The sequence below is a fragment of the Melospiza melodia genome, chromosome 3, assembly GCF_035770615.1.
Source record: "Melospiza melodia melodia isolate bMelMel2 chromosome 3, bMelMel2.pri, whole genome shotgun sequence".
NCBI classification, from domain to species: domain Eukaryota; kingdom Metazoa; phylum Chordata; class Aves; order Passeriformes; family Passerellidae; genus Melospiza; species Melospiza melodia.
In genome coordinates this window covers 133,274,621-133,292,078 of record NC_086196.1, presented here as the reverse complement: position 1 = coordinate 133,292,078, position 17,458 = coordinate 133,274,621, and the positions used below count along the sequence as shown (strand labels likewise).

General features: G+C 36.9%; 1 protein-coding gene across 2 annotated transcripts in view; it reads left to right on the top strand.

Moving 5' to 3' along the window:
• ATG5 (autophagy related 5) overlaps window positions 1-17,458 on the top strand; it is a 73,559-nt gene that overhangs the window by 18,333 nt on the left and 37,768 nt on the right. For both annotated transcript variants that reach the window (XM_063153097.1, XM_063153098.1), the window contains exons 5-6: window positions 317-479; window positions 13,199-13,293. In XM_063153097.1, the coding sequence (XP_063009167.1) occupies window positions 317-479; window positions 13,199-13,293 (258 nt within the window). The remainder of the gene's footprint in view (window positions 1-316; window positions 480-13,198; window positions 13,294-17,458) is intronic.

Sequence of the window (17,458 nt, the reverse complement as noted above, 5' to 3'; positions counted from 1 at the left end):
CATTTTGTATTAGGTGCTTGTCACTTCTCGTCATTTTCTTCTATTTAATGTCTGAGATTGAATATCTGCTTGAAAACATGTTAAAATTCTGGTTTTACAGAAAGTTGTTGAGCTTTTATTTTTCCTGAAACATTTTCACTGCAACCTGTTTCTTGTCAGCAGAGTGAGAGAATGGTTGTTACATTCTTCTGTAAGTAGAAAATTCCAGTGTGCTTCTTTTGCATAAATGTGTGCCTATTTAAAATTATCATTTATTCTTCATCATACAAGGTGTGTGATACATTTATTTTTCTTGATCTATCATTTATTTTTGTAGAATTTTCCAGAAAAGGATCTTCTCCACTGCCATTCTAAGGATGTGATTGAAGCTCATTTTATGGCTTGTATAAAAGAAGCAGATGCTTTAAAGCACAAAAGTCAAGTCATCAATGAAATGCAAAAAAAGGATCATAAGCAATTGTGGATGGGATTACAGAATGGTAAATGCAACACATCAAGTATTAATTATATTCAGATTGAACAACCTAATAAATAATTTCTTCAAATTTCAGTTATTGCATGAGATATAAAATGTCATTGTTCTGCAGAATTTTTGTCTAGTGTCATGGAAAGCATTGATGGTTTTGGTGTTTTATAGGTTTTTTTAAATTAAAATAATCATTTTGGTGTTAATTTAAATGTGCCTGGAGTTATTCAAGGAATTAGATTGGGTTGTGACTCTGTTTTAACAAACCAAAACTAGCAGCAAGTCAAAATAGATCAATATTGTCTAGTGTACTTCTGTGCAAATGATGGTCTTTATTTGGGAGACACCTGAGGTGTAAGTATTCAGTATTAGCTATCTTGGAAGATGCATAAGAGATTGTGTCCTCTAGTTAATGCTTATGGATTGTCACTGGTAACAATATAAGTAAACTTTAAGAAAAGTTGTCCAGTAGATTTAATAATTTTACTTTTCTCTCTGCCATTTTTTAAAATTGCTTGATGGCTTTCACAAGGACTTCTGCAAAAATAAGTATTGACTTGGAAAAGTCAGCAAAATAATTCAGAACAAGATCTTTAATTAGTGTTCTTATTTTGCATAAATGGTATGAATCCATATTACAGTGCACAATAAAACTTTTGTTTGTAGTGTCTTCTCTATTAAGGTTTGTAGAGCTTGTAAGTTAAAAAGCTTTTTTAAGTATTTCAGAAACTGCTCTCTGGAATGGGTGATCATGTTGCTTTCATTGCATTTTTCTCATCTCCTGAAGCTGTCATTTATATTATCCTTAGTAAATTTATTTTATGAAAACATTTTAGTAGAAGCATGAAGATGTTTATTCTGTGTTGTGGGACAAAATACTGGACAGTTAGAATTAATGTCTTCCCGTATATGTATAAGAAAGATTAAATGAAAAAGAAGAACCTTAGAATGCAAGAAGACTTGAACCATGCTTTTGGTTTAGACCAGAAGGTTCCAAGTTAGTTTTGTGTGTGTTCAGTGGGTGTGTGGCTTTTTTTTTTCATTGTTGTTTAGTGGTACTGCCTTTCATATTAAAGGTACTCTAGTGATAATTTTGAAGATGAATTGTTATTAGAAACTCTGCTTTCTATTTTTTATTTAATTGGACAAGAGTTAAAAATTAAAGCATTATCTGAATTTGCCATTTGAGTAGTAAGATCTTGAGGAAGCCCATGCATACCTTCAAAATGAAACAGTGGAAGTTAAAGTTCCTTTAACCAGAAGTTACAGAATCTTGATACTCTTGATATTTAGGGTAATAGGACAGATAAACAGCATGTTTTTTTGTGCTCATCTTAGGCTTTATCTTTTAGTTGATTATTTGTCTAAGAGTATCTTCAGTTGTAGGCAAAGGAGAATTTTTCTGTTTTGCTGTATAATGTTAAGAACAGAGGTTGCCTAGCAAAGTTGATTTCAAGGTTTCACTGTACTTAATGAGAAATTGCACCTGTGGAATCTGACAGCTGAATGAGAAGTTTAAGCAATCTTTCAAATGCTAATTTTAATTTCTCAACTCTTCATAAAAGAGAAACAAGAAAAGCTTGTGAAACCAAGAAAACTCTTTTTAAGCATGCTGTATCTTTCAATATGTTTTTATAGGTTTTCGTTTGAGATGTAATAATTTTAAACCCCTTTGTGAAACAGAATAAATGACCACAAAAAAGAAAAGAAAGTAGCATTTGTGATAACTGCTTTGTAAGTAAAGGTACATCTGCAGACTGTTTTTGCTGTGCAAATTCAAACAATTTTCTTCAGTTCTTAATTGCAGGAAGTGTTATTTGTTTAATGAGTGATAGCATTACTTAGAAGACATGTCCTGAATTTACATTTTTGAAAAAACCCCATATCCAGTTTTGTTTGGAGAAATATAACTATCAAGTAATTTGGTATAAATGTTTCTGCTGAGAAGTAGTTACTTGAACAGGTAACACATGAAACTTACCAGTTGCAGTAAGTTGCAGCACAGAAGAGCTGTAATAGTGAATTTGTGGGAAAATCTTATGCTGGTAACAGCTGCTGGTTATTCATATCAACCTTTACATCCCTCCTCCCACTGTTTCTGGTTTTATGTTAATCTGATACCAAATCAGGAAAGAAAACATATTCTTCTATTTTGTGCTGTGGTTTTTCTTGCTCTTCACAGACAATTTTTGATTCATAAACCAGATATTTCTGAGGTGGAACTCTTCTTTGGGACAGGTACATTTTTGACCAGCCATGGATATCTGTCTGTGGTAGGGAAGTGATGAAAGCAGACTGTGCAGCATACTGACCTTTGTTCTTTTGTATGAATTGTTCAGATTCTTTGGTCAGAATTCATGGAAAACGTTACTACTGTTTTTGCTTTGATAGAGTTATGGCCGTTTTTATCATGCATGAAAGGGATTTTCAAGTGGGTGGGTTTTTTTCTTCTTGCCTTTTGTGTGGAAAAATAAAGGCTTTCAGCTTTGAAACTCTTAAGACTCTATGGGCCTACTGATGAGTCAGGATCAAACCAATGAAATCCCAACTGTTTCCAGGGGGAGAGTTGTATTTTTTGCATGGTTCAAAGAATTAATATCTATAACTTCAGTATATAATGGCTCTGATAAATGAGGGGATTTAGATTCAGCACATCTGCTTTTTATCAGCTGTGGACTAACAGAAGTCACTGTACCCTGGAACTTTCACAGGCATCATTTATAACCAATGAAGAATAGACTTGGTATTTCTGATACATGAGTGGGAAAAATAAACAGTAAGAACTCATAACTATTTTAATGTTTCTTTTATATATTATAAAATATAATGAAGTCATTATTTTACTGAAAATAGTATGGAAAAAGAATGTAATGCTCACTCATGCTGTAGGGATTACCAGAAGTTAAGTGGCCATATTGAATTGTTCTTAGTAGAGGAGAAAAATCCTGCGAGCATTCAGAATATACAATATTTTATCTTTTAATGCATCTGATCTCTTTCTTGCCTTACTGACAGAATCAGCCCTGTGTAGTCTTGCATTTCATTCCAAAATCTGTCTAAACTGTTCTTGGGTTTTTGAGAGCCAGAAGTTGTGTTTGTTCTCAGTTACCACATTTCTGCTTAGAAATGTTCAAACTGCAAAAAAGGGAGTGTCCTAGAGCCTTTCTTGTGCTGCATACATTTGACCCACTCAGGTTTGATGGATGTGTTTCTCCTCCTCATAGAGAACTGGTGGAAGCAATGCTGTCCTTTACCCCATGGTGAGCATGCTTTAGTAGCTGAACAAGTCTTTGTGATCTCAACTCATCATTTGAAATTTGGTTAGAAAATCTTCTGGAGTTTATCAGGAGAAGCTACTGGTTTTTAAATGCAAAGCTACCTTGTTTGCTTCTTCCCTGAATTGGTACCAAAATGGGGAGTTCTTTCCATGTTCAATCTGTGGAGATTTGGTTAACTGTGAAAAAAAGATTAAATAATTCATTTGAACTTTGAAAATTAGTGTATTGGTTAAAAGTGATTTTAAAAACCCAATCATTACCTTCCTGGTCCTCCTTAGTTAAAAATGTCCCAAAGTGCATCAAGTTGCTTTATAACTAGCATCAGTACCTGCTTATTCTGGAGTTCAGCTAGCATGGCACACACCAAACATTGGTGTTCCTGATACCATGGAACTGAGAGAATGCGATTTAGGCTGGTTCAGATAGCCCTGCACAAAGTGAGCCCACTGCTGGTTTGGTGTAGAGCAGGGTCTGGCTTCAAGCAGGCTGGACCTGCAGAATGAATCAGCTGGTTGTTAATGATATTCCAAGTGGCATAAATGTTTGGGATTTTTTTTAATCCAAATATGGGATTAATCTTTTTGTATTTTGAAATTTTAATTTCTGTTTTATTTTAATACAGTGTAATTTGCATTAAAGGGATGTTTTGGGGTTTTTTCCATAGCAGCAAGTTTTATTTGGGGTTTAGTTACTTGTGGTGGTTTTTCTGGTAATGGATTATGACCTAGACCTCACTGTTAGTTCTGCAGTGTTTATGGGATTGTTACCCTTTCTGCACAAATGACTAAGCCAGTGCTCCTCTCACATGGGTGAAGTATTGTGAGTCTAAACTGCCATCCCCCTTGAAACTGCTTCTGGCTTTGTTTGTCCCCTGTGCTGGCCTGGTGTGTGCTTGAGTAGCTGCCCTTTGCTGTGGCACAAAGGTGGGGAATTGTTGGCAGCCTGCATTGCCCCCTTGCCTTTTCCTTCTCTGCTCTCAAGCAGGAGGGCAGAGCAGGTCTGTCTGTCTGTCTGTCTAGCCAGTGAGAACCAGTGGGTCTCAAAGGGGGGCAAGAACTACATGAAGGCAGAGAAGGAAGGAAAACAAAAGGTAACACAGCATTCACAATCCTACTGAAGTCTCTGCCACGAGAGCAGGTTGCATAGAGATGAGGTAGAGATTGTGTTTCTAGCATTTTCACCCTCTTGCGTTAGATGGCCATGTGTCCAGTGAAAACCATTACACTCTGAAGGAGCAAACTTCAAGGTCTCTTTTTGCTGCCTTCTACTTTTCTTCCTCCCCTCCCTCTCAAAATAAGTCATTTCCTGAAAAATCTGTATGGGCTAACTAAAATTTAGAGTAAAGTGTCTCTAAAAAATAGACTTTACGTTTAAATTTAACTTCCTTTAATTGTTGAAGGTTTCTTGTTTTGCAGTTTGAAATGCTTCTAAGTTACTTTCTCCTAGTAAATGCCTGAATTTATTAATATGCATTAACATAAAAGTTCCTTGACTTTTAAGAAAAGCTTGTTTTTAGGAAAAACATAGTACAGGGAAAGCCAAGTGGGTTAGAAAGTTACATGGTGTTATGCTGGTCAGTTTTCATATTTATAGAGAAAGCATAATTAGAAATAAAGAAATCAAAATTTCAAGGCTATCCTAGACATGGAGCAGAGAGCTCGTGGAAGGATAAAATTGCTGGGAGTCCTTTTCCCTTTGACTTTCTCAGGAAAGTCTGTAACAAGCCCTGCTTCTAATTCCTATACAACCTGTGGGGTATGTGTTTCAGAAATGGCTTTGCCTTTCTCCTGATCCTGTCTCACAGCAGAAGTGAGTGCATGGGTGATTGGCCAGCGCTGAACCCACCACACACATCAGCACATTGTTCGGGAAAACCTCAACATTGGGGAAATCTTAAATTGGTGAACCAAAACCACTACACCTTGTCTGTCATCAGAGCTTTCCTTTTAGTTTAAGTGACAGGGCTTCTGAGATCACCTGGTTTTTGTATAGAGAAAGCTTTGTAGGATCTATGCATTTTGTTATTTGAATAAAGGAATGGAAGTAGTCCATCTTGATGCCTTTCTTTGCCTAAACTTTTTCCAGGTAAACTAGTGACCTAGAAATGAAGGGAGGTGGTGGTAAGGAAACTGTAAATACTTAAAGTGAAACTTCTGGTTTGTGAGTATGTTTAGTAAGTGAAAAGAATGTTGGTAAGGTATGGGCTCCCTTGTGTATACTATAAGAAAACAGGGGGAAAATGCCTTTTTGATCTGATAGATAACCTGAAGAATGACATGCTGCTTTCTTGTACAGTCTTCAAAATGTCCTCTTATGTTGAATGTTGTTACTTTGCTGTCTGTCACATCAAGAATATTTTCACATATTTCTGTGGCTTCTGCTACATTAAGTCAAAACTGTTCTAAGGTCCTGTCTCTCTCTATCTGATAGTGACTCATATATGAAGGTAGTCTGAAAAGCTCAGTAAACTTGTGTTCCCTTTTTATGGGTGGATTTGTATTATATACCATGGGTTTTCAAATGCCCAGGTAAACTAGATATTTAATAGCAAGAATAGTTTAACTGTGGCAATGTGTAAAATGGAAGAGAAAAATAAACATCTTAATAATGTCATACCAGTATTTCAACTGTGATCTCAAAAAAGCTCTCACTAACTGTAGTAGTCATTGAGAGTCAGATGTGTACCAAAATCTTCCTGAAGTCCTTGATAGTTGTAATTATTGGTGTTTTTATAAAACAAGAATATGAATTATTAATTTAGGTGAACTAAGTAATTTAGAAACAAGTCTTTATATAGCTGGGAAATTTTAATAATCAGCTGTTCTGACTAGCACAGAAATTAGTTTTAAAGTGTTCAAAATATCTATTTCATCAACAAAAACTCCTTCATGCTTGAAGCATACCACTCAAGAACTTAAGTTTTTATAAAATTGGTTAGAAATACCAGTGAGCAGAATTATGTATGCATGCAGAGTCTTCGTCTTCCTGGGAACAATGTGGAAGTAGTATTTATAGTAAATTTTGAGAAGCCTTTTTTTTTTTGCTACAGCAGTTAAAAGCAATGCTTGTTAAAACATGAGTCAGTAGAAAATATGCTTACTTTAACATTAAAGGGATACATATAAAGGTATCTTTGACTTTCAGCTGCAGGTCTCTGTACCCTACAGTTTGATTGTATGGATGTGACAGATTAACCCTTAGTGAGTTTGTCTGTGAGTGAAGGGAAAAATTGGTGGGAGCAGTTGGTGGATTGAAGGGCAGATCTGCCATTCAGAGGGGTCATGATGGGCTGGACCCTCCCAGAGCTGACACAGAGACTGGAAAAAGCCCATGGCAGTCTAAGAGCTGACTGGGAAGCAGCTTTCTGGAAGTGGATAATGGTGAACAAGAATCTGAGCGAAAGCCTCTTGCATAGTGTTGCCAAAATAAAGATTAACCTGGGAGCTACTCAAGCTGTTGTGCCCCCTGCTTGGCTCAGCTCTTGTAAAGCTGTACTGGGAGTGCTGTGTCCTCTTGGATCCCAAGACAAAAGATATGTGGGCAAACAAAAAGAATCCAGCAGAGTGCTGGGGCTGTAGCACATGCTGTGTTAGAGAGTGGGGCAGCTGCCTTGTTTAGCCTGAAGATGAGGAGGAAGCTGAAGGTGAATTTTATACCAGCTTTACCTGAAAGGAAGGCCCCTAGAGCAGATGCAGTCAGACTCCTCTCACTCTTGTGTCCACTGTCAGTGGAGCTGGGAATTACCAAACAAGAAACAGTTACTAGTTAGAGCAGCAGGAAGTCTGATGGTACCTGGGGAAGGGAGGGTGGGGTGTGATAGGGAGTGAAAGTGGTTGAGTGGAAACCCACAGAGACCGTCAAACTTCACTGGGCAAGGCCTTGAACAAACTCATTGAACTTTGTGTACTTTTGGGATAGGGTGAGGAGCTGCTATTCCAAAGCTTGACCTCTAAAGGCACTTCCAAACTAAAGTTTTTCTGTCATTCTTGTACATCTTGTACATGAGTCTGTAGTCTCTTAGTGCTGTCCCCAAGTATTCCATGGTTCATATGGTTGTTAGACAGTGGTGAACCACTGAGAATGGACAAGTTTTGTGTTTTTTAAACTTTAGTACTGAAGACAGTTGCCTGCAGGCTGCGAGTTGGTATTGCTTGCACAGAGCTACAGATATGATTTAATTTCAAGCTTTCTGTTTAATTTATTCCAATAAATGTCTTTAAGAAGAAACCATGAATAGTCCAGACAAAATTGTGCATATGTGCTACCCAAGGGCTACACCAGTTTGTTCACTTCTTTGACTTGCTTAAAAGATGCTGAAATACAAGAGCCATGAATTAGTATTTCCTTTCTGAATTTCAAGTCTTTCAACTCATTTTTGTATTAGTTCTTTCTGTTTTCTAAACCCTCTCAACAGCCTTCTTGAAGTATGTCCAGTCCTAGAATCTGATAATCACTGATAGTTACCTCGTTATCAATTACAGAAACAAAATAGTTCCTTACAATTATGATCTTTTTGTTGATAAGGTTAAAGATTAGGGTGGAGTTTTGTAGTTCTTTTGCGTACTACACTGCAGTGAGAACTTCATTTTAACTGTCTGTATGCTTTTTCCAGGGCTTTTCATTGCAAGGTATTTGCAGGTGTATTTTTCCATTCTGTGGTAATTTCCCAGGTTGTTTGTGTGCAGATTTAAAGCTATGCTGTAGTGAAATGCACGTGTTGATGGGGGGCACTTGAGCAGTGCCCTTTACCCTCCCAGTGATCCATCCTGTTGTAGCCTCATGTGGGTGAAAGGGACGTGTCTAACTTCAAGATCCACGTGAAATTTCAAGTTGTTTGAAGCATGACAGCACTTGAGTTTCAGGAAATGACTGTAAGAGGCTAGTATGTGTGAAACTAATTTTTCTGGTTGCCTGAGGACCATTTCAGGCTGAGACTTAGGGGCAAAAGGGAGCCCAACCTTTTGGCCCTTAGCTGGGACTAATCCTCAGTTAACACTGCTCAACAGTAAGAGGTTCAGCAATTGCTGTCTATTAAGAACAAAGTATAATGGCATTACCAAGAACTTTTTAACATAACAAGGTATAAATTTGGATTAATTTCAGTGACTGCTAAAGGATCTCTATCGGTTTTTCTGTGTCTGGATTGAAGGCACTTGAGATGGTATTTCATGTTCAAACTCAGGTGTTTATTATTTCTTATCAGTAAAACAGTCTCACTACTGTGAGTTCAGCAGCTTTTCATTAGAAGGCCCAAAATGGCCAACAATCTCTTGTTACAAGGTCTTTTTAAGACTAAACTATCCAATTAAGAACTGACACCTAGAGTATTTTCCCTTTTAACCCAATAACTGATCCCAAAGAGCCCCCAATGCTGACTTTTCTGCCCAATTACAAAATGCCACCCAAACCCATGAGGAAGAAGGAAGAAGAAGCATGAAGAAGAAACTCAGGATAACACCCTGTGCCTTCCATCTTACTTCCATCCACAACATACTAAAAATCCCAAAACCTAAATTTCTCACCAAGTGATACACCTGCACTACTCTCTATAATCTATTTCACACTTTTGTGGATTCTAGTCTATCTTGAAGTCTAGGAAACTTCCTCCATGAATGAGGGTGAAAGTCAGTGCTCCTCTGGGGATCAGGGCACCCCAGAGCAGACAGAGAAATATTCCCAGAGCCCTGGTTTCCACAGATTTCCAGTCTGGTTTAATGGAGAAAACAACAATTCCCAGTGTTTCCCTGTGTCAGTAATTTTTCTAGCAGTTTTAATGGGTACTTTAAGGACGTGAATAATTTTACTGATCAGTTTCTGAACCCTACATGCATAATGTAGGCATACTGTATTTGTAAATTTATGTTTGAGTTTGCTTTGTTGCTTAATGAATTTTTGAGATTATTGTCATGGGTGACATTAATTCTTTGTAGTTTTGCCAACTCATAGATTCTGTGCATCTCTGTAGTACTGAAGGGTGATGTCTGTTTTTTGGGCATTCAGTGACTGCATTTCTAAGCAATAGATAGTTATAAATACTAGCAGCTTGGCTGATACATTTCTCAATTATTTGGTCATGAACTTTCTGATCTTTGACATAAAATACATAGAGAAGCTTTTATATTTCATTTTATGCAAATTTATGTAGAATCATCATCTCTTGTTTAAGAAATATGATTAGTGGAGTCATATCAAACTTCTGTACTGTCACTACTCTCACTTCTATTCAAATCTTATTGTCATTACTTTAAACATTGTTATTCAGATAGGGACATCTGCCTTTTGCAAGTACTCTTTTTGCTAATACAGAAACTCTCCAACAATTCAAGCAAACTGTGAAAAACAAAAGGGACCAGATTTGACTGTTAGGGTGGTTTAGGTGTCATGCAGACTGCATAAGCTTTTTATGAGGGAGGGAGACAAGGGTGTAAAGTGCTTCTGCTGATAGGTAGAGAACTCTTCCTTGTTTACTGGCTTGATGAAAACTTAGTTTTGTTTTGATTGTTAAATTTCCAGCCAGTACCTTCCGTCTTTGTTCTGTCTAGCCAATAAACTAATTAGCTCTTCCAGCTCAGTGTAGCACTAATAGCTTCCTTGAGACTTTGCAAAAATAGGGGGTACTGATACATAAAAATGAGAGAAGGAAGAATCCTTTCACTTAGGTTTTTAAGGAGAATGGGGTGGAAATTCGTCAGTGGTTTTGTTTGTCTGTTTAAGCTTTTAGTCTTAAGGACTCTGTGAAAAGCAGTCCCTTTTGGATTTTGTACTTTTGGAGCTTTAGGATTCTGGCACTCAGCCAATGCTCTGCTAGTAAAGGCTCTTACCAGGTCATATATATCAGTATGCAAACTGGATAACTTTTTTTTCTCCTGCTTGCTTTAAAAATTTGTCTTAGTTTTCTTACACCCAACTCTGTTTCCTGTGGTGAAAATACTTTATCACTGGAAAGATGTTTGGAAGGCAGCAATATAGGGTTGTGAGGAGGAATCTGTTCAGAGGTCTTCAGACAGTGCTGTGGAGATCTTAGGATACCTGACTCCATTATGTCTAGCTAAAATTCCTGGGATATCAGGTGGATTGACAGAACATGCTTGATTACAAAATGCAACAATTTCATAATTCAACTGTTGCAGATTTATTGCTGTTATATTTGGGAACCACAGAAACTATTAGAACTTTGAACAATAGATTGTCTTAGGCACTGCCTGAGTGTTCAGAGAATAATCTGAGGGGTATAAATTTTTAATTTTAGCTGACTTAAATAAGATTACCTGGTTTCTGGTGTGTTTTGTGGGAGGAAACGGGAATGAAGAACAGAAGTGAGTTAACTGTACATTATCACTGTTTAACTTCTTTTTGTCATCCAGAGCCTTCCTTGTGTGCCATATTTGTATGCCACAAGGGTTAATATGCCTAATTTTCTGACATAAGTTTTTTAGTTGTTCATAATTTCTTTTTCTCCTGATCCGTAAGATGTGATGCTCATTTCTGATGAATTTTGAGAACAGTAAACTGTTCATCCAACGTTCCTAATTACAGTAATATGAGCATTAAACAAGTAAATCAAATTAATGTTTGTTTTATTTCTGTTCAAGTAGGATGTCTCCAAATATGGAGATTCCTTATTTAAGTCTGCTGAAGCTCACTAGCTTAAGTAGGCCTGAATTGTTTTGTTTGGTGTATCACCATAACAGTTTTCTCAAGTGAGTTAGAAGTGGTAATTGGAGTATAAATCTATCAGTGCCTGCTGTGGAATGCCTGTTCACACATCTGTAGTGAAAGCTACAAGTCATTCTGAGTGCTGCCTGCAAGCAAAAAGGAAACCTGCTGAATCTTCACCTTGCTAAATCTTCACCTTCCCTCTGAAAGGGTTCCTGAGGAGCAGGCGGTCATCTTTGTGTTGGACATTTCAGACTAAACCTCTGACTCTGCAGGCTGGGGTTCCCAAATGTGGGATAGTTTGCTTGCAGTCTGCTCCAGGGCTGTCCCTGTCCCTCCCCGCCCGGTGGGTGATGGATGGGGTGACGCCCTGCATCAGGCAGCTCCCCATGCCGGGCAGGTGCCTGCCTGGTGCTGCTGCTGTGGCTCAGGTAAGTGCCTGTCAAGAGGCACTTGCTGCTAATCAGGAAACAAGGGTGTGGAAGTGCTTTCTCAGATAAGTATCAGGAAATGCTGCTACAGCACACCTGGCAGGAGTTTGTTCCCAGTTTCTTGGAAATTCCTGCCTTGTGTTGCATTCAGTCGGGAAAGGCAGTGTATTATAAACCCTGCAGTATATACTAACCTGTGCCTTTTAGTGCACTGACAGGCATCTGTGCTGTGTGCTGGAGTGAAGCAAATCTCAAACTCATTTTCTGCAATTGCTTTAAGTGTAATCAGCACTTTTGGAAGCACGAAGAACCTTTTTCCCGTGAATACATTTCTGAATTTTACCTTGTTTCACTGGGTATGAATTTTGTAATGGGTATATTCTGTATATTCTGAAACTTGACTGAACATTGTACCCAGGAGAGAAAATTGGAGACTGTTTGTTCCTTCTGCTGAAACATCTTCTGTATTTGGTGTCTTGGGAGAGTTAGGGCCTATAAGGAATTTGATCCCTTGCTCTTCCCTCCCTTCTTCAGTAAGGCTAGCACTGGCTTTATTCATCTTAGCTCTTTGTATTTCTTTCTGTCACTTCTGGTGCTAGTTATTTGCTTCATTTGAATAACTGATTTGCATGTATAAAAGCCTTTATTACTCTTAAATACATTTTAAAGTACATTAAGAGTACATTTTAAATGTGCTCTTAGTACATTTTAAATGTAATAAACTATTCAGTTCTTGTAGTGTATGGACAGCATGAAATGGTGTGCAGGCTATTTACCCTACTTACTTGGATAATAACAAAAATGTGTTACAAACATAAACTTTTATTTTCAGGTTGTGTCATGAATCTAGCAGTATATTTTCTGATCATATCATGCATTGTTGCAGATTATTTTAAGATCTACATATCCAAATGTAAACCACTCAAGAAGTATTTCTCTTGCTTTAGTTTCTTTGTGCTTTACACCTGTTGCTCAGTTAAAGCTAAGAACAATTAGATGTTTTTGGCAGACTGTGAGACAGTATGGACCAGTAACATCAGGGAGTGGAGAAACAGGCACTGTTAATTGAGGTAATGAAATCCATAATTTATAGCCCAGTATTTCCTCAACAGTGGGAGATAAGATATGAGTTAAAGTTGCTTTCTCTTTCTGTTCAATAAATCACCACATCACTGTTTTCATAGGAGAATGCAGATGACCTACTTTTGGCTTCAGGCTAAATAGGGAATAGAAATGTGGGGAACATTAATTCATACAGGTTAAACTTCTGTAAGAAAAGCTTGCATGATATTCCAGTTGTCTCATTTACCTCTTTAGGCTGAAAAAAATGTTACTGATATTGACAAAGTCTAATTTTACCTTCACAGATAAATTTGAGCAGTTTTGGGCAATAAATCGAAAACTGATGGAGTATCCTCCAGAAGATAATGGATTTCGATACATCCCATTTAGAATTTATCAGGTAGGAGACAATAAAATAAAATCAAACTCTTCCACTGAGGTGTCACATGTTGTAATCTGTTTTCAGACTTTGTTTCCTTTTCTAGCATTATGGCAAAACTTTGCATGCTCATTTTTGCTGGACCCTTGAGTAATACGGATTAGCAGACAAAACAGACTGTACTTATTCTAATAGGCAATTATCATTTATTATGGTGCAAGTGTGTAATACTTGACAATGTGCTACAGCTGGTGTAGATAATGTTTGTCTGCTCTATTTTAAAAAACAGTTCAACAACCTAATTCTGTTTTTAAAATAGCTACTAACTATGAAGAATGCTTTAGATGCAAAATGCCCTGTGAAAGTTCTAAGCCAAACACGTTAGAAGCAACACTTTTCCCTCAACCACTGTAGGGGCTTTTGTTCTTGTAGGCTTTTTAAGGTGGAAATAATGGTGTAGGTCTTGCATCTAGTTCTTACTTTTGTCTTCTAGTTGTATACTTACATTCCAAAACTAGCTTTGAATGTGGATTTTTTTTCCTGTTTTAATATACCAGCACTTTATTTTTCTCAGCATTTTGTTTGGAGACATACTCCTTGGAATCTTTACAATTTTTTCTTATCCTAAGGACACCTCCTTAGCTTTTATAGCATTAAGGTCACAATGAAGTTTGGAATTATGTATGGTTAAAAGCTCATACCAGAATTCTTGTAGCCCCTCTGTAAATTCTTGTAACCCCTCTGCAGTTGTGCTCTGTTGGAATGTTTCAATCTATTTATGTATAAGTTTTGCACCAGTAGCTATGAAAAGAAAGTTCTTTATTCATAGTACTGCATATTCTGATATTACTCTGTAGCAGGTTATAATGACCATAGAAGCCTATACAGTCTTGCAGTGGGCCTGGAGTAGCTTTTAATGTTAGATATAAGACATTTACTGTCATAATGAAACCTCAGATTGAGAACGGAAGTCAGTTATTTTGACAGAGATCACAACAGATGGCAAGGTTTGTATAAGAATCAAAAGGTATGTATCAGGAAGAGTGGTACTCACAGCATTTGTTTGGTTGGTGACTAAGTTATTTGCTTGTTTTCTGATAGGTGTGAGGTTTTTAAAAAGTCTTTTCATAGAAATCACGTAAATAGGTTTGCAAAAAAGAGGTTTTGCTCTCTGAATAGGTTGCAGATCTTTAGGGCATGAGGGAAGATTTCTATGATACCACATGGTTTCCAACTAATAAAGCTTTTTAAAAATAATTAAATCGATAACATCTATCACTTGAAACAGTTGTACTTATCTTGATTGCCATTACCTTTTCAATTGGAAACCCTTACTTGCTATGGTTTAATCCCAAAATATGTAATTAAGAATCAAAGACCAAACACAAATAAAGATGATGCTGAGACAACCTTTGAGAAGGTTGGTATATATTATTTTCAGTAATGCTGCTCTTAGCATTTCTAAATATTTCCAGTCTTTTTAAAAATGTGGGTGCAGATGTCTCTAGCTTTTTTATGTGATTTGTTAGTGTGTGTACTGATTACTGCTCTGTGTTTAAAGGAATTTTCAGAAAGCCTTAGAAAGGGTGAGATTATAATTTAATTCCAAACAAAGAGTTAGTGACAAACTTGCATATGGAAAAATAACTGATTCTAAAGTGTTCTTCTGATGTATTTAGCCCCTATCCAGAATGCATTTGATTTCCATTAGTGCTGGTAGGAGACCTCTTGGCATTCTAATTGGTTGCTTGTTTAGCTCTACATAAACACCTGATTTAACCTGAGTTTATGTTGCAGTGGATATTTATTCCCTGTGTGTCTTCACACAGTGTTCCTGTAGGTACTTAGGGATACACAAGTGGATGGCAGGAAATAGTGAGGCATTGCCTTCAATGGGAAGAGTTCCCCCTTGTATTCTCCATACTTTCTATTATGCCAAATTATTAGAAGGAAATTCTGTGAAGGGAACTTTCTTCTTTTTGGCAGTAGGAGGTGGATGAATTTGTTTTCCTACAAAAAATTGTACTAGATTATGAACCAAGTAAGAAAAACCAGTCTTAGCTGCAATTAAATGTGAATTGGCAAAGTTGCTGCAGAAAAAATGCATTCAATAAAGTGATTTGATAGCTCTTTTTCACTGAAGAATTCATTATTTTAAAAACTCAACAAATCTTTCAGTTGTAAAGTTTGTCTACTAAAATACATTTCTAAAGAATAATATGAATCATACCTCGTGTGGTGACCAAATCTGATGAGGTGTGTGGGAGAAAGAAATGGCAAAAATATGAACATCATACTTGGGTAAGTCAGAACTAAACTAACCACAGGTAATTTTAAAAACCCTTGTCCAGCACCTCTTCTTTTAAGTATAGCAGCTAAGATTGGACCAGAATCCTGGAATCTACAGTAGATAATGTAAAAAAAGGTTGAGAATCACTAAGGATTAACTCGTTTGCAATTTTAATAGTTAGCTAAGGTATCTTGGTGATTTTATTGCCAGCTGCTGTCGTATTCTGTCAGCTGTGCTGTATGGAACTTGAACCAGATAAACCTTTGACATAGGTGGAAACTTTTTCTACCAGAGACAGTTTAAAAATAGTATTATATTTTTGTGATACTTTTAATTCAATGTGTCAAAAAAGAAGTTCCCACTTCATCTCTTCAGAAGCGTAAGCTGCTTTGTCTTCAACTGACAGGTGCACAGAAGCTTTTTTGCCTTTTATCTGATAGTACTGTAGAATTGAGTGCTTTTTGCACTTGTTCTTTAATGGCAAGAAAGAAAATAATAGTAATGTTTTGAGTATATTTTGAATCCCAGGTGTCAAGCTTTCTGTATCCAGTACTAGAGCTGGTTTGGCTTGTGGAATTTCCCCCTGTGTTTATAAGACCAGCTGATGTTTCACAGTCTAATTGAACAAACTGGCTGATAGATAGCAGGAAGTTTTCATCAGTCTTTGGCTCCAGGCTCTGTGACAGGGCATATTAGTCAGGAAGGAGAGGAATCTCTACATGCTGATAGAGACTGCTCTGATGAGCTGCTGCCTGCTGTGGGAGCGTTCTGAGTCTCAGCTGTTGTGTACTTCATTTGTACTCATTCCCCATTTTTGTTTCTTGCTCTCTTCCCATGTCATGCTCACCCACCTCGTCATGCTCACCCACCTCATCATGCTTTATTTCTCTGGACTCTGTCCTCTAAGTGTATGGGATTTACAGCTGTATAGTGTATTTCATTCTTGAGATTAAAATTACAAAATTATTGGAAGGAAAGTAGATAAGAGCTCTTCATGCCAAGTTTTCCTGAGTTTTTTTAGAGCCTCAATTGCTTGAGGCAGGTTGGCTGTTTTGTGTTTGCTGTTCCAAGAAGGGATGATTTGTGATTGTGTTTCCTTTATTTGGTACTGAACAAGCATTTCCTTTGCTTCCATTTTCTAAGGGTTTTGATTAACTTATTAGTTTTATTGTTTACAATTACATAGTAGGCCTTAACTTTGAACAGGTTTTCCTATCATAAGTCCCTTAAAATGTTGAGATTAAGTTGTACAGTCACAAATTGTGAGGATGTTTCTCTTCCTTTGTAACATGAGGGAAATTCTCCATATTAATAATATATAAGTTAAATTCAACACTTTGCTCTTTACTCAAGGCTGCATTATTGAGATGTCTGAGTCGATATAAATGTTTACCATGACCTGTCCTCTAAAAGTGGGAGTGGGAAGTAAAATATTTTAAGACATTGTTAATACCTGTCTCAATAAGTGAATCAGAAGCTCAAGCATGGCCATTTCCAAGCAATTGAAGACTGTTTCATCCATATTTCCACATTAATTGGCAGAGCTGAGATAAGCAATTGCAAAACCCATTGCAAGTATGCAAATCAACAGCACAATTTGGCCCACATTATGACAGCTATTTAAAAAAAAAGATCAAAGAGGCTTTTTGGAAAGATACTGGGTCTACCTGTAGAGTTTTCAAGTAATAATAAATCTACCTTTTTATTCTAGTAGATTATTAAATTTTTTGTTGTTATTGAAAAGTCTCCATTGCATTTCAAGTCTGAATTTCTCTGACTTCAATTTCTAGATTCTGTTTTGCCTTGCCCCCCTTTAAAGTCATGTGACTTTCTGATCTTCCATATTCACTTATGGATTGGTATCAGGAGCTTTCTTTGCTAAGCTGAATCAATTCA